The sequence below is a fragment of the Mobula birostris genome, chromosome 5, assembly GCF_030028105.1.
Source record: "Mobula birostris isolate sMobBir1 chromosome 5, sMobBir1.hap1, whole genome shotgun sequence".
NCBI classification, from domain to species: Eukaryota; Metazoa; Chordata; class Chondrichthyes; order Myliobatiformes; family Myliobatidae; genus Mobula; species Mobula birostris.
This window is the reverse complement of record NC_092374.1, coordinates 74,118,766-74,145,670: the sequence shown is the minus strand read 5'-3', so window position 1 is coordinate 74,145,670 and position 26,905 is coordinate 74,118,766. Positions and strand designations below refer to the sequence as shown.

Below are 26,905 nucleotides of genomic sequence, written 5' to 3'. Positions count from 1 at the left end.
AATTAGTTGTTGGAGCCTTCATTAATTTTACGAAATTTGTTATGGCTATGTATATTGTCAAATGGGCAGCATCAAATATTGCTAACACTGAAAGAAAAATGCTTATTTAATATGAAGAACACATAAAAGCAGTATTTTTGCTAATTCTAATATTTCAGTTACTGTCAGGTCTGCACAGGTAGGAACCTCCCAGCCTCTACCCAGCTTACAGGCATCACCTACCACTCATTTCCAACTCATCACCTGCAGCCTATTTAAACCCAGCTCTCATCCACAGTCCTTTGAATACCCATTCAATCAGCTAGCCTCAACAGTTGCTCTTAGCCTTCAGTTACCTTGTTGCCTTGCGTAAAGTATCTGTTCTCTCTTGTTTTGTGGTCTCTCATGGCTTATTATGTTGCAGTTTATTAGTAAAGTATTGTGTACTGCTAAATCATTTTTGCTGCTCTGCTTTTGGGTCAAGTCTTCTCTACACTTCCTGACAGTTATGGCATTTAGGAAGTTATAACGGAGTATGAAAGCATAGTGAAAGACATAGAACAGCAAAGTAACCTCAGCCAATCATTGATGCAGTTTACTGCTTTATTCACAGCTCAAAGTTGTTTGAGAGGAACATTAAGTGGTTAGGTACGTGTTTATGTGTGGAAACTCACACATATCACTTAGGCATTGGGAATTGGATTATAATATTGTATGCCAGAGAATGGGTCGATCAGCATTTGAAATAAGAGATTCCTTTCAACAAACACCATGCTCATCTAAAATTGATGAACTTATTTTCCATGCTAACTGATGATAGGCAAACGCCAGTTCATTCATGCTAAAGATAGAGGTACGGATGTTGCTACCTTGATCAGAAAGAGTCTATTCACAGAACAGTAGGAGCCTATTCACACTCCGTAGAGCTGCTAGTATTCTCCAAGGATAATGTCAGATTATCTATCAGATACTCTGGAATTCCCTTGAAGTAGTAGTGTCCAGAACCATGATGGTAGCTGTATGAGCTTCCGTAACAGTAAGCTGAGACCTCATGATTACAGTCTGGGCTTTCACTGTTGCACCTATACTTTCAAAGATGCTGCTTTGCTGCAGTGCATCTGAGAATTATTATTACTATTTATTACTATTGACTATTTATTCCTATTTATTACTTTTACTAGTTTATTACTATTTACTCCAATAAACATCTGCTGATCGATATGACGCCCATTTTATATTGGAAGGATGTGGACTCCACAAAACCACACCACAAAAGTCTGTGTGGGTATGCTTGAGGTGGATATGGTCATGAAGAAAACATTTAGTCTGTTGACCTTCCTAGGCTAAGCACTGGAAGTAACAGTTGGGATGTCCTATTGCTGCTGTATAAAACAATGGTTAGACTACACTTGGAGTACTGTGTGCAGTTCAGGTTACCTTAAAATGGGTAGCAATAGAAAAAGTGCAGAAAAGTTTCACCATGATTTTCCCAGAATGGAGAGTTGTAGTTATACTCTGAGATATGATAGGCTGGGCTTTCCTACTTTGGAACTTAGAAGGCTGAGGAATGACCCTACAGGGTTTATAAAATTATGAGGGACATTAATGGGATGGATGATTAGACTCTCTTTCTCGAAGCGGGGGAGCCTAGAACAAAAGGACATAGGTTTAAGTTGAGAGAAGAGAAATTCTGGAGATCTGAAGGGTGGGTGGTAGTTATTGGGAATAAGCTGTTAAAGGAGGTGGGGAAGGTAGCTCAAATTACATTGTTTAAATACAAATAAATAAACACTTAGATAGGAAAGTAAGAGAGAGAATACAGACTTGCTAAACATTTAAATTCACCATCAAAAACTGAAGAATAGGGCACTGTTCCTCAGGGTATTATTAAATATCATTGGTACAATGATGTCTATTTTTATTTCAAAATCATTAAATTTCTTCCTTCCAAATATTTGTTTTGGATGTTTTTGTCATCTACAAAGAACACAACTTTGTAAAATAAAAGATAAAATTCAGATGTAACCGATCAAAATTGAAATAGATTTTAATCATTGATTTATAAAATTAGGTATCATCTTTGTAAAGTCAATACTATAACTCACTGTGTAACCATTCATAATCTATGAGATACAATCTTCACTTTAGCCTATGAATGTTGTTGATTAATATTTTATGCTGCAATATACCTTTCTTTTTGAATGATTGGAATCTTCTAGGTCACTATTAGTTTGCATGTTATATGATGAAAATGAGATGATTATTGCTGATAACATGTCTAAAATAATTTCAATACTGAATCAAAGGGTGGAGCTTGTGTTCTCTTGACAGTCTTCAATGTTGTCGTTTCCTTCCACATCCCAAAATTGTGTAAGTTGATTACCTGGTCTCTGTAAATTGTCCTCAAAGTATAATGAATGGTAGAATCTGAGATGCAGTTACACATGCGGGTAGAACAAAACAAGCTTGGGTAGGATTAGTTTAAAAATCATTTGATGTTTGGTATGGATTCATTGGACCAAAGGGCCCATTTCTGTGCTGTATCCTCTGTCATTCTATGACTCTGTTTTGAATATCAGTAGCAGCTCTATAGAGAGAAAGACAAAGGAAACCATAGGTAGGCATCGATACGTTTACATGTGCGGGATCAACCTTGCCTTAAACTCCCTTGCCCCTTAAAGAAGTCCAGCTTTGTGATTTACACAGGGCAGATGATTATGTTCCTATAGTCAAATAGCTTGGTCACATGCTTTCTAACTACTACCAGTGCAGTTAACAATGTTACTTAATATCTGTTACAAATCCTATATTTAGCTGAAAATTTCAAAACAAACGTCAATGCTAAAAAGGTGAAGTGGAAGTATAAGATGCTGGGCAATCTTACACTTTGCCGAGCCTTTGTTGCCATTATTCTTAGCCATTATTTTCATATTTTTGGCAAGCTACAGATAGCTGTTCAACACCCCTAACAAAAAGATGGTAAAGAAGTTTCAAATTTTGAGCCAAAATTGGTTGCAAAACTAGGAGTTTTGCAACCAAAAGGAGCAGAAAATGAGAGGACGGAAACGGAAGGGCTAGTGTCATGAAGAGGGCAAGCAATTGAGAGATGGGCAGATAGTTACAATGTTCCATTGTTTTTTGAAACTTTCCTTTTTATTGCAGCATAATTGTTTTAACAATTGTTGGTTAGGTTGCATTAAGACCCAGATTTCTTGATTTTCACCACCTTGTTGTCCTACTTCAACTTTCGGTTAAGTAATGTCTCCGTTTTAAAATTCTCACAAAAAAAATCCTTTCACTGTCTTGCCCATTACCCTCTAATGTCTAATAACCCTAAAATGTTGTGTTACTCCTTCAAATCTTTCTTCTTGACCGCCCCTGAATTCAATCCAACCAATAAGCACAGCTATCCTATCACCTGTTAACTGCTAGGTTTAAATTTCCAGGTGGTTCTCTTAATAACCTGATTTTCTACCCACCTGTCCTCCTTAAAGATACTTCTGCAAACGTACTTCATGAACCAGGTTTCGTGTCCTCTCTCCTGATGTATCCTTGTGTGGTCCATTGGGGTTATCTATTAGATGACCCTTCTATGAAGTATCTGGGTTTAATTAGTGATGTTGAGGTACTGATGTTATACCTCTTTACATGGTAAAGCCAGCTATTTTCCAATCTTTTGAGATTTCTCATGTATTGTATTGTTTCTCACTTTTGCTTTGTGCCCAATTTATCCTGCTCAGGATTTATGTTGCTTTGTTAAATGCCATGGATACAGAAAGGCATTCCTAGATTAAATGAAATGGATGGGATATCTCTAATTCCCTAAACTCATATTTCTTCCAGTGGTAGCCAAATAAGTTCGCACTGGACATTGGGACTCCTTGTTGCATCCTTAAAGCTACGCCAGAAGCGGTGACAAGAGCACAGCTGGAGCATGTTATTGCCTGCTGCACTAGATGCTGGCATATATCATGCTGGACAGGCAAAGTGTACCTCCTGCAAGTCTTGAATTATTGCCACTTTAGCTAGATTGTTGAAACCAGATTAAAAATATCCACTGCATTCTTTGTTTTTCCCTATCTATCCAGGACTCTTTGGTTATATTAAATAAGGCCATTGCTGGATTTGTGGTAATGTCTGAAGAGGTAGAAAAGGTGTACACCAGCTTCCTGAACAATCAAGTTCCATCCTTGTGGGCTAATGCAGCTTATCCATCGCTCAAACCCTTGGGATCGTGGGTGAAGGACTTTATATTGAGAACAGAGTTTATAGCGGTGAGACACAATGTAATATACTAAATTCTTTTTAGTTGTGATTGTGAAAAACTGATTCCATTTATAGTTTGTTTTTGTACATAAGAAATGACTGATGTTATGGCATTTCAAGGATTAGGTAAGACTTGTAGAACCAATGCGTAATACGTTATACTTTGTAATTTTTTGTGATAATTAAGCACTTGTTTCAACTAAGAATCAATTATAACTTTCTGTGCATTAAATTATTAAATAACTCTTTAAAATTCTGGATTGAAATCATTTCATAGTAATACTTTGGTTATTCTATTGTAGTATCCAGATGAGATAGATGGGCAAGTGAATAGTTCCATTGTCATATTTTATCTGGTCAAGAAAATAATTGTATAAGAGCCTTAATTCAGTATATTTGTTTTTAAGTAAAAAGGTGGGTTCAAAACCTACTCCAGAGCATTATGGGTGTACTGCATTGTTAATTTACCTATCTTTTCGATAAAAAAATCTTTGCAGTTAACCAGCGTTCACTTGCTCTTTCTCCAATCTAGTGTATTTCATTTGATATTCATGTGTAGCCTCCTCTGGATTGGAGAATTAGATTTGTGGAGTACCTATGTGCAGTCCCTAGAAGTGTCATTGAATTTCCAGGATAGATGCTATTTTACTTCAGATCTTACTTCCACTCTGACTTCTCTCTCTGGGGAAGCATCAACTGGAATATTGTTGCCTGCAGGATTCAATATTGACTTCTTCACTTGAGTCTCTTTCTATCTGTTTGTATGAGGATTGGCTTTTCATGCTTGCCATTCTTCTCTGCCTTTCATTGTAGACCAAACTGTATAACACCACCCAGCCTTTACAAGATTACCAACATATTACACAGAGAAAGGAGCTTAACCATCCATTCAATGGCTTCTTCATTTTCCTCTGTTACAAACATATCCTTTGTTCCACCCATTTTTCCGCTTTGACCTTCTCTGCTACTTAGACTAACTTGATTTCTCTATTTCTCAGTCCGATGAAGGATGTCTTTGACTTCAAATGTTAACTGTTTCTCTTTCCACAGATGCTGCCTGACCTGTCCTCCTGAATTTAGAAGTCCTTATCTATAAATAACATACATGTGAGAGGACTAGTAAGCATTTTAGATGGTCTAGAAAGAGGCAGTAAAAAGTTAGTTTTACATAAACATAGTAAAGCATTGATCAATAACTCACACTTAGTTTTAGGTTTAAATGTTGTAGATAAACTGATTTGTAAATTAGCTGCCATTGAAAATAATGTGGATTTATTGATGCTAACAGTTTGCCTTTGGGTAGAGTTAAGAGTCTGAATCCATATTTCTATTGCATGGTATTACATTTATCTGTATTAGATAGATGAAGTTGTGTAGGTACTTTGTTTACACCAAAGATAAGATTTAATAAACCACTTTTTCCCTTTGGCCAAAAAAGATTGTTTAAAGTTCAACAAACGCATGTGTAAAGCTTTGGTGATCATTTTGGTTGTGATCAGTAATTCAGGATGTTTTGAGGACTCAACCCCCAATTTCCCCCTCCACTCACAAAAAAAAGAAAGTTTGGGTGAAAAACACTGAATATAAAAAACTATAAGACTGAAAAAAATCTATAGTCCAAGTCCATATCCAAAACGCAGAAAACCTAGGTAACATTTTTAGGCACAGCAGCAGGCTCTCCCCTCAAAAGACAGGCAGCTAGCGCTCACCTTTTGCATTTGCCTCAATGGTTCAATCTGCCTTGTCACCTTAATTGACGTGCAATGGAAGCTTTAATCAGTGAAATGGAGTCAAACATTGGTTTGTGCCCCATCCCACAGCCTGCCCACAACAAGGTTCATGCACGCTGCCTCTGTCTCCCAGAATCCCCTTGGAGACTGAAGAGCACTGAAGCACCCAAACGAACACCAAACTTTTGTATTCACCTCAACGTTTCAATCTTGTTTTAATCGGCGAAATGGAGTCAAACATCGGCTCACACCCTGTCCCATGGCCTGCCTGCCATGAGGTTTGTGCACACTGCCTCTGCCTTCCAGAATCCTCTTGGAGACTGCAGAGCTTTGGAACACCAAGATGATCCTCAAACAGTAAATCACAGGATCCAACTGCTCCAGAATCACATCCAAGACAAAAAAAAATGTAAAAGACATAAAAGAAGTGAAGTATGTTGTTTCAGGATCTATCCAGAAGATGTTGACTGAAGGAGCATTATACGCAGAGGTCATCTTGACCAGACATTCCTCTACAATAAAGCCTTGTAGGTTAATTTTTTGCCAATATTCTTTTAGTCTTCTTTGAAAGTAGACTTACTGTTCCTGTTTCACAGTATCAGTCATCTCCCAAGATTGTAGCTGAACAGTGACTTCATTTTGGAATCTTTTAAGAGAATGTTGGTAGGCCATTTAACTATGAGTATTTAAGGAGAAGATTTACATTTGCCAGTAAGACTCACTGGATAGTAAATAGGGAAAGGGATTAGTCTCCTTGATCTCTCTTCTTCAGATACACTTCATAGTAATGTTGGCTAGCAGTAGAGATGCATGACTTCTTCTCAATGTAATGCATCTATTTACTAATTTCTCCATGGAACACTTTGCTGTCTGGAGGCATCATAGGTTGCTATGACAACTGCTCTGGCTGAGATCTTAAGAACTCCAGAGAGAATGGACACAGCTGAGCACATGATGAAGACAAGTCTTCCCTCCATCAACTCTGACTATACTTTTTGCAGCCTGGTAAAATAGAAAACATAATCAAAGGCCTCTCTTACCCCTGATATTCTCTCTTTTGAACCTTCAAATTATGTGGAAGGTGCAAAAGCCTGTAAGCTCGTATTACTAGGTTCAAGGGCAGCTTCTATCTTGCAGTTAGTTCTTCATAAAAACCACCAGAGCTGCCTGTATGTGTAGACACAGGAGATGGCTGAGATTTTTAATGTCTGTTTCTCCTTGGCATTTACTAACAAGAATATCATAGATGCCAAAGTAGTGAGAGTAATAAGTGGTGAGGTCCTAGACCAGGCGCATATTGTAAGGAAGGTGTTATTTACAGCTTTAAAGCACCTTGGGGTGGGCAAGTTTCCTGGCCGGACCAAATACACCACTAGACATTGCGGAAGCTAGGGAAGGAATTACGGAGGTCCACATAGGGATATTTGCTTTGTTGTTAGCTACTAGTGAAGGTCCAGAATACTAGAACATGGATACAGGGCAGTGAATCTAACTTAATGTGTAGAGAAATTACTAGAGGGAATTTGGAATTCTGAGGGACAAAATCTACCACCACTTGGTTAGTCAAGGAACAGTCAGTACGGTTTTATGCTAGGAGATCATGTCTGATGAAAACTATGGAGTTTTCGAAGAGGATAGATAAAAGTAGGGCAATGGATGTTGCTTATATGGTCAATATCCCATTTGGCAGATGATCAGGAAGGTTAACTCATATGGGATTCAGGTGAAAGAAGTGGTTTCAGAATTGCTTGATGATAGGTAGCGGAGGGTGATGGTTGAAGGTCAATTCTCTCACTGGAGGCCTGTGACTAGTGGGATGCCTCAGGAGTCAGTATTGGACTTCTACTATTAATTATTTATAAAATGTTTTGAATGTGATTGTACCTTGCATGATTAACAAGTTTGCTGATGCTACTAAATTAGCGGGTCTTGTTGATGGTGAATCAGATTACACCGATTTTCAAAGAAATCTTGAGAAGTTAGGGAGATAGGCTGAGGAATAGCAAATGGATAAGTGTGTTAGGTAATTCATTTTGAACATTCAAAGCGGGATATCTCTATGCAGTGAATGGCAGAGCACTAACTAGTTTTGTGGAACAGAGGGAGCTGAGAGTACAAACACACAGTTGCTGAAAGTGGCTGAGCAAGTAGACAGGATGGTGAAGAAAGTGTTTAGCGTGCTGGCCTTCATCAGTCAGGGCAGATTAGGAGTAGGGATATTACATTGGAGTTATATAAGTTGTTGGTGAGACTGCACTTAGAGTAATGTGTACAGTTTGGTCATTCTGTTATAGGACAGACATTGTCAAGCTGTGCACGGTGCAGAAGAGACTTATGGAGATGCGGCTAGGACTAGAAAACCTGAGTTATAGGGAGAGTTTGGCCACACTAGGTCTTTCTACCTTGGAGGATAGGAGTATAAGGGGTGATCTCATAGAAGTACAGTATATGGTAAGGTGGCTGATAATAGCCTTTTCTCCAATGCTGGGGAATATAAAACTGGACGGCATAAATACAAGGTAATAGAGGAGAGGTTTGAACAATACTTGAGAGAGAATTTCTTTACACAGAGGATAATGGATGCTTGGAATGAGCTGCTAGAGGAAGTGATCAAGGCAGGGACAATTGCAATACTTAAGAAGCAATTCGATAGATAAATGAAGGCAAAGGGTTTGGAGGGATATGGGCCAAACACAGGAAACAGAAACTTGCCCGGAAGATGCTATGATCAGCATGAACCAATAGGGCTGAACGACATGTTTCTGTGCTGTATTACTCTATGAGCACTGGAGAGGGATAGGAACAGATCATTTGGGAAAACATTTAATTGGGGTAGGGGGAAATATGATGCTATTAGACAGGAACTTGGGAGCAGATGTTCTCAGGGAAATGCACAGCAGAAATTCAGGGAACATTTGCATGGTGTTCCACATAGGTATGTTCTTTTGAGGCAAGGATAGGATGGTAGGGTAAGAGAACCATGGTGAACAAAGAATGTAGAAAATCTAGTTAAGAAGAAAAGAAAAGCTTACAAAAGGTTCAAGAAAGTAGGTACTGTTAGAGCTCTAGAAAATTACAAGATTGCCAGGAAGGAGTTTAAGAATGAAATTAGGAGAGCTAGAAGGGGCCACTGAAGGCCTTGGTGAGCAGGATTAAGGAAATCCCCAAGGCATTCTACAAGTATGTGAAGAGCAGGAGAATGAGCTGTGTCAGAATAGGACCAATTAAGTGCGGAGGTAGCGGAGGTACTTAATGAATATTTTGCTTCAGCATTCACCAGGGAAAAGGACTTCGACAATTGTGGGGATGACTTACAGTGGACTGAAATGCTTGAACATATAGACATAGGAAAGAAGATGTGCTAGAGCTTTTGAAAAGCATTTAGTTAGATAAATTGCCGGGTCCAGACGAGATATACCCCAGGCTACTGTGGGGAGCGAGGGATGAAATTGCTGAGCTTCTGGCGATGATCTTTGCATCATCAATGGGGACGGGAGATGTTCCAGAGGGTTGGAGGGTTGCAAATGTTGCTCCCTTGTTCAAAAAAGGGAGTAGAAATAACCCAGGAAATTATAGACCAGTGAGCCTTACTTCAGTAGTGGGCAAGTTGTTGGAGAAAATCCTGAGATGCAGGATTTATAAGCATCTGGAGAGACATAATCTGATTAAGGATAGTCAGCATGGCTTTGTCAAGGACAGGTTGTGCCTTACAAACCTGATTGAATTCTTTGAGGATATAACAAAACAGATTGATGAAGGTAGAGCAGTGGATATAGTGTATATAGATTCCATTAAGGCATTTGATAAGGTTCCCCATGCAAGACTCATTCAGAAAGTAGGGACGCATGGGATCCAAGGAGATCTTGCTTTGTGGAACCAGAAATGGCTTGCCCACGGAAGGCAAAGAGTGATTGTAAGTGGCTTGTATTCTGCATGGAGGTTGGTGACCAGTTGTATTTCACAAGGATCTGTTTTGGGACCCCTCAACTTTGTGATTTTTATAAATGACCTGGATGAGGAAGTAGAAGGGTGGGTTAGTAAGTTTGCTGATGTCACAAAAGTTGAGGTTGTTGTGGATAGTCTGGAGGGTTGTCAGAGGTTACAGTGGGACATCAACAGGATGCAGAACTGGGCTGAGAAGTGGCAGATGAAGTTCAACCCAGATACTTCTGAAGTGCTTCATTTAGGTAAGTCAAATTTGAAGACAGAATATAATATTAATAGTAAGACTTTTGGCGGTGTAGAGGATCAGAGAGATCTTGGGGTTCGTGTCCAAAGGACACTCAAAGCTGCTGTGCAAGTTGACAGTGTTGTTAAGAAAGCAAATGATGTGTTGGCCATCACCAGCTATGGGACTGAGTTCAAAAGCTGTGAGATATTGTGTTCAGTTCTGGTTACCTCACTACAGGAAGGATATGGATACTATGGAAAGAGCGAAGAGATTTACAAGCACGTTGCCTGGATTGGAGAGCATAACGTATGAAAATAGTTTGAGTGAACTTGGCTTTTTCTGCTTCGAGCAACGAAGGATGAGAAGTGACTTGATAGGGCTGTATAAGGTGATGAGAGGCATTGATCATGTAGATAGCCAGAGGTTTTTTCTCAGGGCTGAAATGGCTAACATGAGGGCATATAGTTTTAAGGTGTTGAGAAGTAGGTACAGAGCAGATGTCAGAGGTAAGCTTTTCACACACAGAGTGGTGGGTGCGTGGAATGCACTACCAGCAACGGTGGTGGAGGCAGATAAAATAAGGTCTTTTAAGAGAGTCTTAGATAGGTACATGGAGCTTAGAAAAATGTGGTTGGGAAATTCTAGGCAGTTTCTAGAGTAGATTGCATGGTCAGCACAACATTGTGGGCCAAAGGGCCTGTAACGTGCTGTAGATTTCTATGTTCTATGTTCTATGACTATGATTCTATGGAGATTGAGAGGTCCCATAGTATGATAAAATTACCTCTTGGTCTCATAATCTATCTTGACCATGGCTTTGCACTTTACTGTCTACCTACACTGTAACTACAACATTTTACTTGGTGTTCTCTTATTGATTTTCCCTTATACTACTAAAATACACTGAAGTGATGAAATGGTCTATATGAATGGCCTGCAAAATAAAGCTTTTTACTTTCCCTCAGTGCATGTGACAACAATACAGCAATTTACCCATTTACCATTCCTGTCTGATTGCTCTTTGCTACCTCACTAATGATAACATTAGAGAATTGCAGAAGCACAAACCCATTTCCCATTACTATACTGATACCACAGTGCATGTAGTATCATTTGCTTTGGACATGCTTTAGGCACCACTCAGCACATTTTGACGTCTTGTGCAGTTTAGGTTAATTCAATTCTCCACTATTAGCCCCACAATTTGGTTCCATATTTTTGTGGTATTTTACCCCCAAAAGTGACTAGTTAATTTGTGAAATAAAATATAATTGATAAATAACTTTGCTTCAGTCAAATATACCTAAAATATTTCTGAATTATGTCTTTGAATTGATGAAACATAACTGACGACTTATAAAATTGCTGCATGGGTTTGTTTGTGGTGATTAATGAAAATGGGAACAGGGTTAAAGATTGCTGAAGTATTGATGTGCATGCATTAAGCTCCAGCTATCAAGAAAGCATGGAAATTATTACAGTACATGTTGAAACAGGATTCTGTCCTCATTTCCTGCGGATGCAAACCTACTGTAAGATTGAAATCTTATCAGCAGTCTTTGATGTTGTCAACTATCAAGAGGTGAAATTAATGTTAAATTCCACCCCACAGAACTATGGCTTTCACCCTACTGTGATGTTATACATCTCATTTCCTGAAAAAGTCAATTAAGATGGAATTATTTATGTTGGGAATACAAAATTAATATTCAAAATCCTTTTACTTATTGTCTCCAAAGATTGGAGAAATTTCACACAGCTTGCTCCTTTCATCTCACCAGCTTCAGCAGAGACCTCAAGCAGAGCCTCATTTGACATCTCAGGTGGATATAAAACCATAAGATCATAAGACATAGGAGCAGAGTTAGGCCACTTGGCCCATCGAGTCTTCTCTGCCTTTCCATCATGGCTGATTTATTATCCCTCGCAATCCCATTCCCCTATCTTCTCCCTATGACCTTTGACACCTTGACTAACCAAGAACCTATCAACTTTGTTATTAAATATACCCAATCATTTGGCCTCCACAGCTGTCCATGACAATGAACTCCACAGATTCACCATCCCCACTCCCCTGCTTTCACCCCACACCCTTTGATGCTCTGGCTAATCAAGAACTTATCTATCTCTGCCCTAAATACACCAAATGACTTGTCCTCCACAGCTGCTCGTGGCAACAAATTTCACAGATTTACCATCTTCTAACTAAAGTAATTTCTCTGCATCTCAGTTCTAAAAGGACATCTTTCTATTCTGAAGTCATGCCCTCTTGTCCTAGAATTCCCTACCATGGGAAATAACTTTGCTATATCATATTACCCCTTCTCCAGTCCTTTAACTCTTTCACTAATTGACTTCCCAGCTCTTTACATCACCCCTCTGACTCCCAATTTCACCTATCACTACCTTGTATTTCTTCCTCCTGTCACGTACCCTGTGACAGGAATAAAGGAACCAGCAGAAATAGAAACCACTTTGGAGTCTAGTATTGCTAATAACTAATAATATTTATTAATAACTGCACAATACAGTAAACCAAGTGAAGATAAATCAAACAGGTTAGCAAGAATTATATATATAAGTAAGTAAATCAGTAAGTGTGGAAAAATATGTATGAAAACCAAGCTTCTTTAAGTCTAGGGGTAAAAAGATACAGTCTTACGATGTTGAGCAAAGTTTAGTTCAGTTCAGTTCATGGAATTTAGTTGAATAGCAATGGAGAGAGAGAGAGAGAGTGAGTTGAGGTCTTCAGGTGAGCTGTTGCAGTCGATTTTCTCGTCGTCCTCCGAAATCCTTCACAAGTCACTGACTGTGACTTAACAACAAAGGGGACCGTACTTCGGTGTGGTTGAGCTGTCTACCCAGGCCAGGGTCGGACACATGGACAACTTCCCACCGGTCTTGCCTTTGAATTTTCATTGGCAGTGCACTTGGATCAATCCGCCTGATCGATCTTCCAAAACTCACTTTCTCTGCGGGCACAACAATGCTCATTCAGTGTCCCGATCATGTGTCTGAGGTCTGTATCATCTGACCTCCTATCTATCTCACCAGGCTGAGCATCACCTGTCATTCAAAGAGTCCCTCCTTCCTTTGTCTGTAAAGGAATGCGAGCAGGCAACAAGTCCTTGGAAATAACATCAATAATGTGCTGTTGGTCACCACAGCAACTTTCGAGCTGCTCAGTGCTGTCTCCAAACCCAACTCAGTAGAAATCCAAAGTTACTCCCTGTGCCTTAAAGTAACAGTCCAACCATCAATCTTCGTCTCTCTCTCTCTCTTCTTAAAATAAACCATCGATGATAAATAACTCTCTCTCTGTCTCTCTTCAAACAGTTAATAGGGGCACTCCTGGATCCCCTCACACTCCCCTCCCCCCACCTTCTTACTTTGACTTCTCATCTTTTTTCTCCAGTTCTGATGAATCATCGACTGTTCACTGTTTTCCATAGATGCTGCCTGGCCTGCTGAGTTCCTCTAGCATTTTGTGTGTGTTGCTTAGATTTTCTACATCTGCAGATTTTCTCTTGTTTACTGATAAACATGAACTACTCCTTCCATGGATGCTGCCTGACCTGCTGAGTTTTTCCAGCATTTTCAGCTTCAATTCCAGATTTCAAGCATATGATTATCTGTTTAAGTTTTAATTTACTATTGATGACAGAAAAAAGGAGTTGTTACCTCTGACTGCTTTCTTGGCTGAAAATGCTGGAAAAGGTTATCATGTTGGGTGAAATTTGTGACGGAGAAATAGTCAACATTTCATGACTGGGGCTCTTCATCAGAACTATCCTATTATTTAGGCTTAGTTACCACAAGTATGATTGTGTGTTGCAAAATCAAGTATTTCTCTGACTAAACTATTTGTGGGCAGCAAACTGTAACATTTGAAACCATTTTGTTTCATTTAAAAGGTAGAATTAAAATATTACAAGGGAGACACCCAGATTGATTTTGGTAAGATAGAAATAGCTAGCTCAAAATATCTGAGTATAGCTCACAAAACTGTTTGCTTGATTGGAAAGAATATATGAATCAAAGTGCTTAAAATGAAAAAAAAAACAATTTATATTCAAATGCTGTGAAGTTGATTTTATCTTCTCTCTTGACGTAAATGTCTTTTATGTTAAATTAAATAAAAAAAGTTAAATTTGAAGTTGGAAAACCAATTGACGCTATTAAATGCAGAGTATTGTGTTTATATATATATATATAATTTAATAATGTAATATGAATAACAATATCCTTTATTATATAGAAGTGATTTCCTCATTGGGGCGTCACAGCGTAGCAGTTAGCTTGACGCTATCACAACCTGGAATGTCGGGGTTCAGTTCCAACGCCCTCTGTAAATAGTTTGTACATCCTCTCTTTGAACATGTGGGTTTCCTCTGGGTGCTCCGGTTTCATCTCACAGTCTAAAGATGTACTGGTTAGTAGGTTAATTGGTCATTGTAAGTTACCCTGTGATTAGGCTAGGTGCAGCTCTTTGGACAGGAAGGGCCTATTCTATGCTGCATCTCAAAATAAATAAAAATTAACAATCTTTGTTTTACTCATAGACTTGGATCAAACACGGTCAACCAAAGTCTTTCTGGATTTCAGGATTCTTCTTCCCGCAGGGATTTCTGACAGGTATGATCAGATAAAGCTTTCTGCAAACATATTCATTAATTTATTTTTCATTAGTTTGGATATTTATTTTTCTGTAAGCATGCATTAGTTGTTACTTGATCCAGCTCTTGTTTAAAGTAAGGGGAGATTTGAATCAAGGAATAAGTTAAGAGGAATTATTTGTATTTAGAATTAAATAAGGAGGGATGATTTATTCCAAACTTCACACTCCAGGAATTTTGATTCTTTAAGAAAGTATAAAGATAGCCTATCTTGAAATACACAAGGCAAAGACTAATTAAATTAAACAGCGTGCGTGACCGTTCCGAATGATATCGTATCTGTGAAGTAGGATGCCATGCACAATCCTGATTTGCTAGAGACAGATGTGAAGAAGCACGGAGGAAAATCTGCAGTAACTTCTGAAATGCCTGCTTTGCTGCCGCTGCTACTTGTGTGATTGAGAATCTCCGGAGGGTAAGGCCCCAAATCCTTGGCCTTGCCTATTGCCTGTTGCCGGGGCCGGGGTTGAAGATCTCGGCAGAGATGGTGCTCGGTGTCGGAGAGCTGGTCGGAGGCTCGGAGTTTTCGGACGGACTTGGAGTCGGACTGTGGTCAGATGCTTCTGGGATGCTGCATCGGCAAGTTTGCGGCGCTGGAAGTTTACCATCTGCGTAAGATAATGGGACTTTCGAGAGACTTTGAGACTCTTACCGTGCCCATAGTTTGTTCTTATCAAATTACAGTATTGCTTTGCACTGTTGTAACTATATGTTATAATTATGTGGTTTTTGTCAGTTTTTCAGTCTTGGTTTGTCATGTGTTTCTGTGATATCATTCTGGAAAAACATTGTATCATTTCTTAATGCATGCATTACTAAATGACAATGAAAGAGGACTGCGTGTCCTCATAATCTAATCTAATCTAATCTACGTGACTCCTTTGCTCACTCATCCTCACCACTAATCTCGCTCCTGGCACTTATTCCTGCAAGCTTTACAAGTGCTACACCTGCCCCTACACCTCCTCCCTCACCACCATTCAGGGCTCCAAATTGTCCTTCCAGGTGAGGTGACATTTCACCTGTGAGGTGATATGTCTTATCCAGTACTCCCAGTGCGCTTCCTCCACATTAGTGATACCTATGTAGATTGGGGAACTGTTTCATCAAACATCTTTGCACCATCTGTCACAAAAGGCAGGTCACCCATTTCGCTTCGACTTTCCAATTCCATTCTAACCTGTCTGTCTTTAGTCTCCTCTACTGCTATGACGAGGCCACGTTCAGATTGGAGGAACGATATCTCATATTCTATCTGGGTAGCCTTCAACCTGACTGCATGGATATCAATTTCTCCCTCCATGGATGCTGCCTGACTTGCTAAATTCTTCTGGCATTTTGTACATATTGCTCAAGATTTCCAGCATCTTCAAAATCTCTTGTGCTTAAGTAAATGATATCACCCAGTAGTTACTTCAACACTGTGAAGTTTTTCAGAGCCAAATTATGTTGTCAGAAGTGCATCAAAGTTTTAAACTCATAGTTCAATGCATTCGGGGAGATGAATTGACCGAAGTAAAAATACCAGATGTATTGTATTATGATAAATATTTTAAATTTTAATCGAAAAAGGGTCAAACTTCCATTAGTTTTGTCTTCGAGGGTGAAGGCCTACGCTTCATAAAGTTCATGTTTATCATCCAAGCTTTACTTCTGCTGTTGTTACTTTCCAGCCTCTCCACCAAGTAGAGCCCTATGAAGATGTATATATTTTTTAAAAGCTTTTCAGCTTTTTGGAACTCTAAGTTATAATCCACTGATAGCACAGTTTAAATTTTGTCCGGCCAATTCATTGATAGAAGGAAATGTTTCACGGAACAGCACATTTTGGGTACTTAAGTGCATGCCTCTCCTAAGAAGGTATACATTTAAATGTACATTCACCCATATGGCGGTAAACACCAGAAGTTTAACATGATCACTTAATTTACACAGAATGTGTGCATTTTTAAATAATTTTTACTGATGTTGTAAAATTCTATGTATAGGTGCACCGCTAATAGGGCAGAGTCTGATATGACTTCTCTAACTTCACGTGCAACTTATCAATAGAGGTGATACAGGTTTCCCCCGCTATCGAAGGTAGAGCGTTCCTATGAAACTGTTTGTAAGCCAAAATGTCGTAAAGCAAAGAAGCAATTACCATTAATTTATATGGGAAAAATTTTTGAGCGTTCCCAGACCCAAAAAATAACCTACCAAATCATTACAAATAATACATAAAACCTAAAATAACAGGAACATGTAGTAAAAGCAGGAATGATATGATAAATACACAGCCTATATAAAGTAGAAAGAATGTATGTACGGTGTAGTTTCACTTATCAAAATTGGGAAGACAGTGAGCCAAAATCAATTTGGAGAAAAAAAATCAGCACATACATGCATGCGCACACAACTGCCCACACAAGGCTTCATGGTCATGGTAGTCTTTCTCAGGGTAAACACACGTATAAAGCGGGCAGCTTTTTTTTTGTAAAAGCGAAAATCCTCTTTGGTTAGTGAAAACAGGTACTAATGTGAGTCTTTCGTAACAGTGAGCTGTTGTAAAGCAAACATTCAAAAAATGGGGGCCACTTGTATTCAATTTTTAATGCACTTGCCACAGATGGTTCTTCCGATTCTAATTACATTCTAGGCCATTAGTTCTAATGAACCTTTTGGCATTAATTCTGATTAAACAATCATTTCAAAAAGATTTTTCTAACATTTCCAATTCAGAGATAACAATTGCTTTGCCAATTTATATATAACTTGTGCTTATGAGAGCATGAAATGCAGTACTTAGCCAGACGTTTTGACTTAAAACAATCTGCATGTTTTCTTTCTGAATTTGTTCATGCTAAAAAAAAATCTAAACAGCAGTTCATTTACAAGAGATTCACTTCAATCTACGTGACAATTAGGAAGCTTGTGACATCAGTGTTTATTGATGTCACTTTCTGAGTTTGCATACTTAGATACACTTTGTGCAGAAGCATTCAATAATTATATATGAAGGATGATGTGCAGAATGTGAGGTACATGCTGCCTTTTGCTAACTTCCCCTTCATTGAGGAAGAGACTTTTGGCCCTTCTCCCACTGAGTCAGGTGTAGTGGGGAGGGCTACCTGTGGGCAGCCTGGGTTACAGCAGGACCCTGAAGGAAAAGAAGCGGGGCCCTGGACACAGGACAGGGGGCTCCGAGTTGCAGTGGGGCATGAGTGAGAGATTGAGAGAGGATTTGGCAAACAGTCACGAGGTATCCCCAGTAGTGTCCGAGCCTGAAGGGTTTAGGTGAGGGGGTACGGAGATCTCAGAGGATTAGGAAACTCCCAGATAGGTTGGCCTATGTAGCGCTCGTGGAACAGGGCGTAAGGTCTACTCTTTGGGGAGCAACGTGACTGTTTGTACCTGGATTGGGTTTTTGTGTCTGCAGGAATGGTTGGCGAGTTATTTAGAAGTCATAAGGCCATGCCTAAAATTGGTGGGGGGAGAGTGTAAGGGGTTTCTTTTTTTATGTTACTGCTAAGGCTAATAAAAATGGCTTCTTTGTTATGTTAGAATAAAATAGCTTCTTTGTTATGTTAACTGCTGGGAAAGTGCTTCTCTCTCCCAGCTTGTTTGGGTTATAATTACTGATAAGAGAATTGTATTCATTTGCTAACCAATTGGGATAGATGTTATTCTTCCTTGTATTACTATAAGCTATTTTTTGCACGGGCTTTGAGGCAGAAGGCACGATGGGGACAGAGAGAGGAGACGTGATGCTGTAAGCTGGGCAGTGGAACGGACCCCGAGCGGGAGTCTGAGGCCCAGGGTCTTCGGCAGGGAGAGGAGATGAAGAGAGGCTCATGTGGAGCTTCTGCTTGACCACCGTGGTTAGTCCCAGGTGGCGGGTCGAGGAGGTCGGAGGGGATTGAATGGTGGAAAGAAGACTCCGTTAATTGAGCTCCAATTGTTGTGCATGAAGTGTTTGAACTTTGATAAGTTTGGCACCTTTTACTTTCCTTTTATATTTTATCTCTATTAATTATGTAGTTCCAGTAAGATCTATAAAGTGTAATAATTTAATCGCATATGGTGTTTTATCTGTTATTTGGCGGGGTGGGGTATATCACACAGTATCCACACAAACTTGATTACCCAGTTTGGCGGGGCTGAAGGCTGCTCCCCCGGACGAAAGTGAGCTGAGTGAGCCTGAGGCTTACTTGGGGGCTACATATATTATTAATGAAAATATATCTAAAATGCATTGCAAACCTTATTAGTTAACAAGTAAATTAGTACTGGCCGGAGGTAATTTGGTCTAATGAATCTATACCTCCTGTGTGCCAGAGATGGTCTGAACAGTTCTGTAGAGTGGGATTGGTGACTGGTATTAGTGACTCATTTATCTGTATTAAACTTTATTTGACAATTGTCTAGTCGACAAGCTTATTAACGTCCTCCTCTGACTTTAATGCAATCTTATCTTTGGGGGTAAAAGTAGCTGTTTTATGTGAGGCACCATCATCAGTGTCTCTCTTCTTCAAGTAGTGAGGCCCGCTGTCACTGCCCTGTTCCTTTTCTCCTCATTCTGTCAACTCTTAATAAAACTATCATGAAGCAATAAGTTTTAGTGTATGCCTTGTTCCTGACCTCCAAAAGAATCTTGGATTTAAACACCAGAATCTCATTTTCCTGGTTCTGCCCTTTTAATTCCTTCCCAACACCATCTCCACCATCTTGTTTTGTAATGTCAGAACTTTGTTCTCATCAAAGTTCAATACAGGTCCTCCCCTGGTTACAACAGGGTTCTGTTCCTGGGGAATGCTGGTGATCTGAACAGTTTACAAGTCAGAAATGTGGCTGAACTGAGTTTCTACATGACTGAAGATGCCGGCAGTCCTATAACAGCTGGCACCTTTCTCCCTAATGCTCATTCATATGGACGGACTATGCATAAATCAAGCATTTCTAATCTGGTCAAAAACTGTTCTGCAATTTTTGTTTTATTATAGCATTATCGATAGAGAATCTTTGACCAAAGTGTCAATTTTTTATTCTTCTCACTAGATACTGCTTGACTTGTCCCAGCATTTTGTGTGTGTTGCTTATAATAGCTTTTCATTGTTACTCCTGTGAAAGTAAATTCCAGTGTTTGGTTTGCATTTTTTAGTTACCCTTTTAACCTGCATCACCAAACAATGTTGGAAATATTCACCACACTTTTTTAGAATGTCAGTTTACTTCTCCCAAGATCCCATTGTTCCTATTATTACTGATCCTTTTTTGAGCTCTTTACAAATATTAATTATTTTAGACCATAAGACGCAGGATCAGAATTAGGCCATCTGGCGCATCGAGTCTGCTCCACCACTCAATCATGGCTGATCCTTTTTTTTCTCCTCCTCAACCCCAGTTCCCAGCCTTCTCCCCGTAACCTTTGATGCCATGTCCAATCAAGAACCTATCGATCTCTGCCTTAAATACACCCAATGACCTGGCCTCCACAGCTGCATGTGGCAATAAATTCCACAAATTCACCACCCTTTGGCTAAAGAAATTCCTCCACATCTGTTTTGAAAGGATGCCCCTCTATCTTGAGGTTGAGCCCTCTTGTCCTAGACTCTCCCACCATGGGAAACATCCTTTCCACATCTATTCTGTCTAGAACTTTCAACATTCAAAAGGTTTCAATGAGATCACCCCTCATCCTTCTGAATTCCAGCGAGTACAGACCTGGAGCCATCAAACGTTCCTTGTATGATAACCCTTTCATTCCTGGAATCATCCTTGTGAACCTCCACTAGACCCTCTCCAATGCCAGCGTATCTTTTCTAAGATGAAGGGCCCAAAACTGTTCACAATACTCAAGGTAAGTCCTCACCAGTGTCTTATAAAGCCTCAGCATCACATATTTTCCTTCTAAAAATATAATGCATCATTGTCTTCTGTGTTAAATTTGTTTGTCAATTATATGTTCTGAAATTTTTGTTTTAAATGTCTTGTAATTTGTTCTGGTCTACCATACTAAAAGTTTCCACTGCAAAGTAATTAAAATACCTCTGTATCTACTTTCATCATTTTAGAGTATTGCTCTCTAATCACCTATCCTATTCTACTTTCCCATAGGCTATCGACTGCCAGTATTGAGATGGGAAAGTCTTTCTTCAGCAAATGTTTTTTCTCTTTCACGAGCCCTTGCCCTTTTGGTGTGATGTGAAAAAATATATTTTACAACTGGAGACCTTTAAAGTAAAACAGAGTCTGAGAGAAGTTTCTCTCTCACCTCCTGTAATGAGCCATCTGAAGCTCTCTGATTCTCATGGCGACTCGGTAGACTATCAGTTTGTGCAATTGCTTTACAGTGCCAGTGATCACTGATCGGGGTTTGATTCCTGCCGCTATCTGTAAGGCATTTGTACATTCTTCCCGTAGCCGGGTGAGATTCTTCCAGGTGCTTTGGTTTCCTCCACATTCCAAAGACATACTATTAGGGTTAGTGAATTGTGGGCATACTATGTTGGCATCAGAAGTGTGGCAACACTTTCAGGTACCCCCAGCACAATCCTTGGACTGTGTTGATTGTTGTCAGAGAACAATGCATTTCACTGCATGTTTTGATGTTTTCATATACATGTAACAAATAAAACTAATCTTTATTTTTACATCTTTAGACTTCCAGGCATTTCATTGGGAATAAATCAAATGTCAGCAAATTATTGAGTGCAATAACAGGGTATATCAGAATTTCAGAATGTGGAAATTCAATTTCTTCCATAAGAATAAAATATATTGGCATCATTAAATAGGGTGACAGGAAAAATAAAATCCCTTTCAAAATGATGGTAGCCATAACATTTCATGGACAAGTCATAACTATAGGAACTCTACTGCTATTCCTGGCAGTAATTAAACCAAAATAAAACAGATCCCTTGTGTTTCATCATTCTCCTCATGCCTCACAAATACTTCTTTCACTCATACAAATTAAGTCTCTACGTCCATCAGAGAACTGTAACAAGTGCTCTAATCTTCTAAGATCTTTAAATCTTCAAAGAAGTGTTGGTCTTAGCAAATTCCATCCCCCACCCTCAACCCTGTACAAATTTACCTTTTTTCTGTTTCAGGCACACTTCAGAACCACGCCAGGAAATACAACCTACCAATTGATGGACTTAGCTTTCGTTACAACATCCTTCCTGCCTACCGAGATGCAATAGAAGTTGCTGAAGCTGTCAGAGCTTTGAAATATGGAGACACTCTCTCAATGGATGACTTGGTAATTTCAAAATTTCATTTGAAAAAGGTTACAATATTGTAATTTTCATTTGATAATATTTATTTACCTTTTGGGACCTGGCATTTGGTGCCCATCCATAATTATATATCTGAGAAGGTCGTGGTGAGACCCCTCCTTGAACCATTGCAGACTTACTGGTGAAGGTGCTCCCTCAAAGCTATTGGGAAGGGTGCTCCAGGACCTTGATCAGGTAAAAATGGAAGAACAACATTATATTTTCAAATCAGGATGGTGTGTCATTTGGTCCATTCGTATGCTGTGCTGTTCTGTATTCTACAGAGAAGAAAATCAAGTTGTGCACCTGGATATTCATAATCTCTTGGGACGCCCTCATGATGACTCTTCTCAATGTTTTCTCTAAATTACTTTTGCATAAAGGAATCCAACTTCAGCTCATTATCTGACTTTCTGTCGTCTGTGGATAATAAATATTTGCTTATAAGCACACCCCGCAGCAAAAGTATTTTTGCAAAATTCTATATATTGGAAGGTCTTAAAAATTTTTTCAGATGTCTTTGTTTTTGGAACATATATCTGTAGCCTTATTCCTGACATGAAGACACATTTGCTTCTCAACTTAATAAAAGGGTTTAAAAGTAGAAGGAAGGATTAATTAAATAATAAACATAATGATATATCAGGGGAAAAGAGGATGGTAATGGAATATGTAAAAATAACAAATGTAGGTCTAAAGAAGGGGCGAATGTGAGTGGTAGAATTATTACCAGTAGATGAAATCATCAGTAATATGTTCAATGGTAAATTCAAAGTTAATTTATTATCAACGTATGTACATCAACAAATACTACCCTGAGATTCATTTTCTTGCAGCCATTCACAGTAGAACAAAGAAATACAGTAGTTAATCAAAAAAACATGAACAAAATAAAGACTGACAAGCAAAACTAATGTGCAAAAGAAGACAAACTATACAAATACAAAAATGAAGCAAAAATAAATAAATAGATAGATAGATAGATAGGGAATAAACAATACTGAGAGCATGAGCTGTACAGTCCTTGAAAGTGAGCCACTCCTCTGCCTCCCGTGACCACTTTGTTGTCCTTACCTCCGGTACCTTTTTAGCCTCTGCCTGTATGCAGGTAGGAGGAGGACAGCCAAAAGATCAGATTTCCTGAAATGTGGTCTGAAATTGTCAAATTCACTGCTGAGTGTAGAAGTGTCAATTTGAAAAAGGGCATTTAGCTTCAATAGAACAGCATTGGAGATTTGGCAGAGCAGTGTCTGACCTGGTGAAAAACAGAGAATTAAAATCATTAGTGGCAGAATGATGGACTGACTGACATTTGCAAACTGAAGAGAAGCATTCTGCAGTCTGATCTACATTTATTTTCTCAAAAGGAAGAAAGTGCATTGTACAGTTAGGTTGAACAACATGCAGTTCACTATTTCAGTTGGAAACATGAATCGAAGGAAGGAAGTATAATGGCAGGTATTGCACCTCCTGTGGTTGCAAAGGAAGGTGCTATGTGAAGGGAAATGGATATGCAAATGTTTGACAAGTGGGTGTCAGAGGTGGACTGCTAAAAGGACTAAAGAGGGAATAAATTTATTGATTGGCAAATGGTCCACAGGAAAGGTTTCCCCAGATCTATAAATATAATTTGTGAAATAAGTACAAATCAGTTAAATATGTATAATGATATATGTAATTATATTCATTGTGGTATCTACTGTACATCTATGATTTCTCTTTCCACAAGTTGCCTTCCCCTAAAGATGGAGTTCTAGTTCATGGAATGTACATGGATGCTTTTCGTTGGGATGATAAACAAATGGTGATAGAAGATTCCTTACCTAAAGTGATGCATTCTGTTTTGCCGGTTTTACACTTTGAGCCTTCACAGAATTATGAACCAAGTCCATCGCTGTATCAGGCACCACTCTACAAGACAGCTGCCAGAGCAGGAACTCTTTCAACAACAGGTAATCTCCTCCTGTTCCTGCAAATAGAATCTAGTATCAGTTGATGTTTCAAACCTAACTCCAAGGTCACCTCCAAGACACATTCAAACCCAATCCAATGGTTTTCCAGAGGAATTTATTTTGAGAGAATCTCAATTACTATTTGTCTTCTGGTAGAGGGGAGAAGTCAGTAGGGTGGAGTTAGTCGAGTGACCAAGCAGTTAATAGCAGGTTAAGAATTTCTGACTGTACTGTTACGGAGACAGATGATACGGTAGCTTTGTTACAGCCAACACTGGCAAAAAGCAGCAAGCAAGTACCGACTATTGGATGTTGTTCCTCTTTACTTCCTTACCCCATCAACTACACTCATTATATGACATTGAGAACAAAAAATGAATTACAGGAACAGCTGAGATTGAATTGGATCACTGTGGGTTCTTCTCAAATTCACGTTTACTTACTTTATCCAGCGGCTGGTGCATTTGAGAGATATCTCATTGCAATTCCCACCCAATGTACTACCAGCTTTTAATTCATTAGCTGGTCAGCCCAAGTAGCTTAACCAATTTTAATACTTTATGATCACATTTCTTTGGAATAACTTTTAATCCAATGCTTAGGAAACTAGAGGGGCTTGTGGATTAGTATTTGGGTAAGATGCATTGCAGATGTGGGATAAAAGAGAAAGGCAGAGTGATTGAAAGTCTGCCTTTTCCTCTACTAGGATCCTTATTTTTCTGGATTGTTCATGGCTTCCCCAGTCTGCTATTTTGTTTGAATTAGCAAATAATAACCTCTGTTAATTCGTTATATATTTTATCCTCATATCGCAGGCATTAATGCTTTAGCAACTTGCAGTATTATCACTTCTCTCACTTAATCATCATCAGGCCAATGTTTCCCACGTCTTTTTCTCCTTCTGACCTTTAGGTCTTCTAATCTGTTTAACCATATACATCAGCCAAGTCTGATTGAAGGTTATTAGCCTGGCCAGCCCCAGTGACTTACCCCTCTTGAGTATTTCCATAGCCATCTACTTTTCTTTGAAATAGGTGATGATAAAACTCTTCAAGCACCAATCCAAACATACTTTCATCACAGATTTGATGAGTGTTTGCAGTACTATCTTTTTTTTTAGATTTTTGAGCATCTTCAGCAATTGCTTCAAATGATTGAGTTTTCACACCCTTCTCCATAAATAATTTCAAAGTTATAGTCCAATTGCAGTTGATAGCTTGAAACGGTATTCAACAAGCCTGCCTTGTTGATTGCGCCTGACATTCTTGAAATCAGTGGAAAAAATGCAGTGTCATATTTTAGGATTTTGGTGATTGATAATCATCATAAGAAAGGATACATTCTTCTTCTCTGATTGCAGGTCATTCTACAAACTTTGTTGTAACTGTGCTATTGCCATCAAAAAAAGACAGCGACTATTGGATTTCAAAAGGATCTGCATTACTTTGTCAGCTGAGTGACTAAATCTTTGACATTTGTGCAAACTAGAGCATATATTTAAGAATTTATTTCCATGGAAATAAGTTTGGAAAATGTTATAATCTTATAGGATAAAGTCTTCCACTGCGATTTCAACTGCATGAGAATTTGGATAGATCTTAAATGACTTTCAGCTCTTATTTTACACTTAAGCTTTTACTTTGTGCGTGGTGGAGTTTTCATATTTTAATTTTTTGTTATATCATAGTACCCATGTATTTAAAGACCAGCCTGTCTAAGTTTTTCAATTGCATTGAGATGAAGACAAGTCATGTTTCTTGATATGTATTTTGATGCTTAGAAGTATTGAGTAAAATATTGAGAAACTCTGTAGAGAAATTTCAGTATATTTCTTTTAATCAAATAAATTTGATATTCTGAAGCAATTTGTTAAGTATATAACTATTTGAAATTGATAGCAACACACAAAGTGCTAAAGGAACTCATCCAGTCAGGCAGCATCCATGGAGGGAAATAGACAGTTCCTGTTTCAGATCAAGACCCTTCCTCATAACTAGCTCCTCATGATACTTCCCTTCTGGGGAGCTGTTGGATTATTGCTAAGATTTTCCCAATTTGCAAGCTATCTCGTATGGTTTTTAATCAGTCTCTGCAGATTGTAACTTGTAAGCTCAGTTATCATAGTATTTCTAAAGACTCTCCACTCATCTTCCTGCTATTATTCATAAATAATATGAACAATAAATCTGAACAATTGGGATATCAGAAACAAAAATCAATCTTTAATGTATAGCTTCCAGAAACAAATTGAGTGTAATTGAGGCAACACTCAGTACGAATGGAAACCAACGTCAAACTATCATTTTCAAGCCACTTTAATGCATTATGACCCCATAGCAAGTCACTATGACCCCATTACCAGTGTATTGTAAAGGAGCAGTTCTTGAACCCATACAGCATGATCACAGCTGGAAATTTAATATTTCTCATGCTAGACAATGAGAAAATATCCTTAGAACATGATAGCATTTTCTGGACATAAGTGCTGAGTATCTATTTAGGATGTTGAGTAGAGAACTCAAAAACTCATACAGTTTTTGTGTTTCTAGTGTTGTGAAATTCTGTGATTCTAAGCTTCTCCTAGATTAGTTCTGACTTTTCTCATTTTAAGCATATTCACAGTATTAGCAAGACCAACATTTATTCACTTTTTCTACGCAAACATGAGGAAATCTGCAGATGCTGGAAATTCAAGCAACACACATCAAAGTTGCGGGTGAACTTTGATGTGTGTTGCTTAAATTTTTCTAATTGACTTTGAGAAAGCTGAAGGTTGTGAATTGACTCAATATTACATTACTGCTCATATTTTATATTCATTTGGAAGAAGCAATTTGGTCCTTTGAGTCTTTGAGAGCAGTAAGAACAG

General features: G+C 38.7%; 1 protein-coding gene across 3 annotated transcripts in view; it reads left to right on the top strand.

Moving 5' to 3' along the window:
- Window positions 1-25,843, top strand: part of dnah6 (dynein, axonemal, heavy chain 6) — a 408,231-nt gene extending 382,388 nt beyond the window's left edge. For all 3 annotated transcript variants that reach the window (XM_072258211.1, XM_072258210.1, XM_072258212.1), the window contains 5 exons: window positions 4,068-4,253; window positions 14,709-14,781; window positions 21,917-22,068; window positions 23,814-24,036; window positions 25,397-25,843. In XM_072258211.1, the coding sequence (XP_072114312.1) occupies window positions 4,068-4,253; window positions 14,709-14,781; window positions 21,917-22,068; window positions 23,814-24,036; window positions 25,397-25,500 (738 nt within the window). In that variant the 3' untranslated portion in view covers window positions 25,501-25,843. The remainder of the gene's footprint in view (window positions 1-4,067; window positions 4,254-14,708; window positions 14,782-21,916; window positions 22,069-23,813; window positions 24,037-25,396) is intronic.
- The last annotated feature ends 1,062 nt before the right edge of the window (window positions 25,844-26,905 follow it).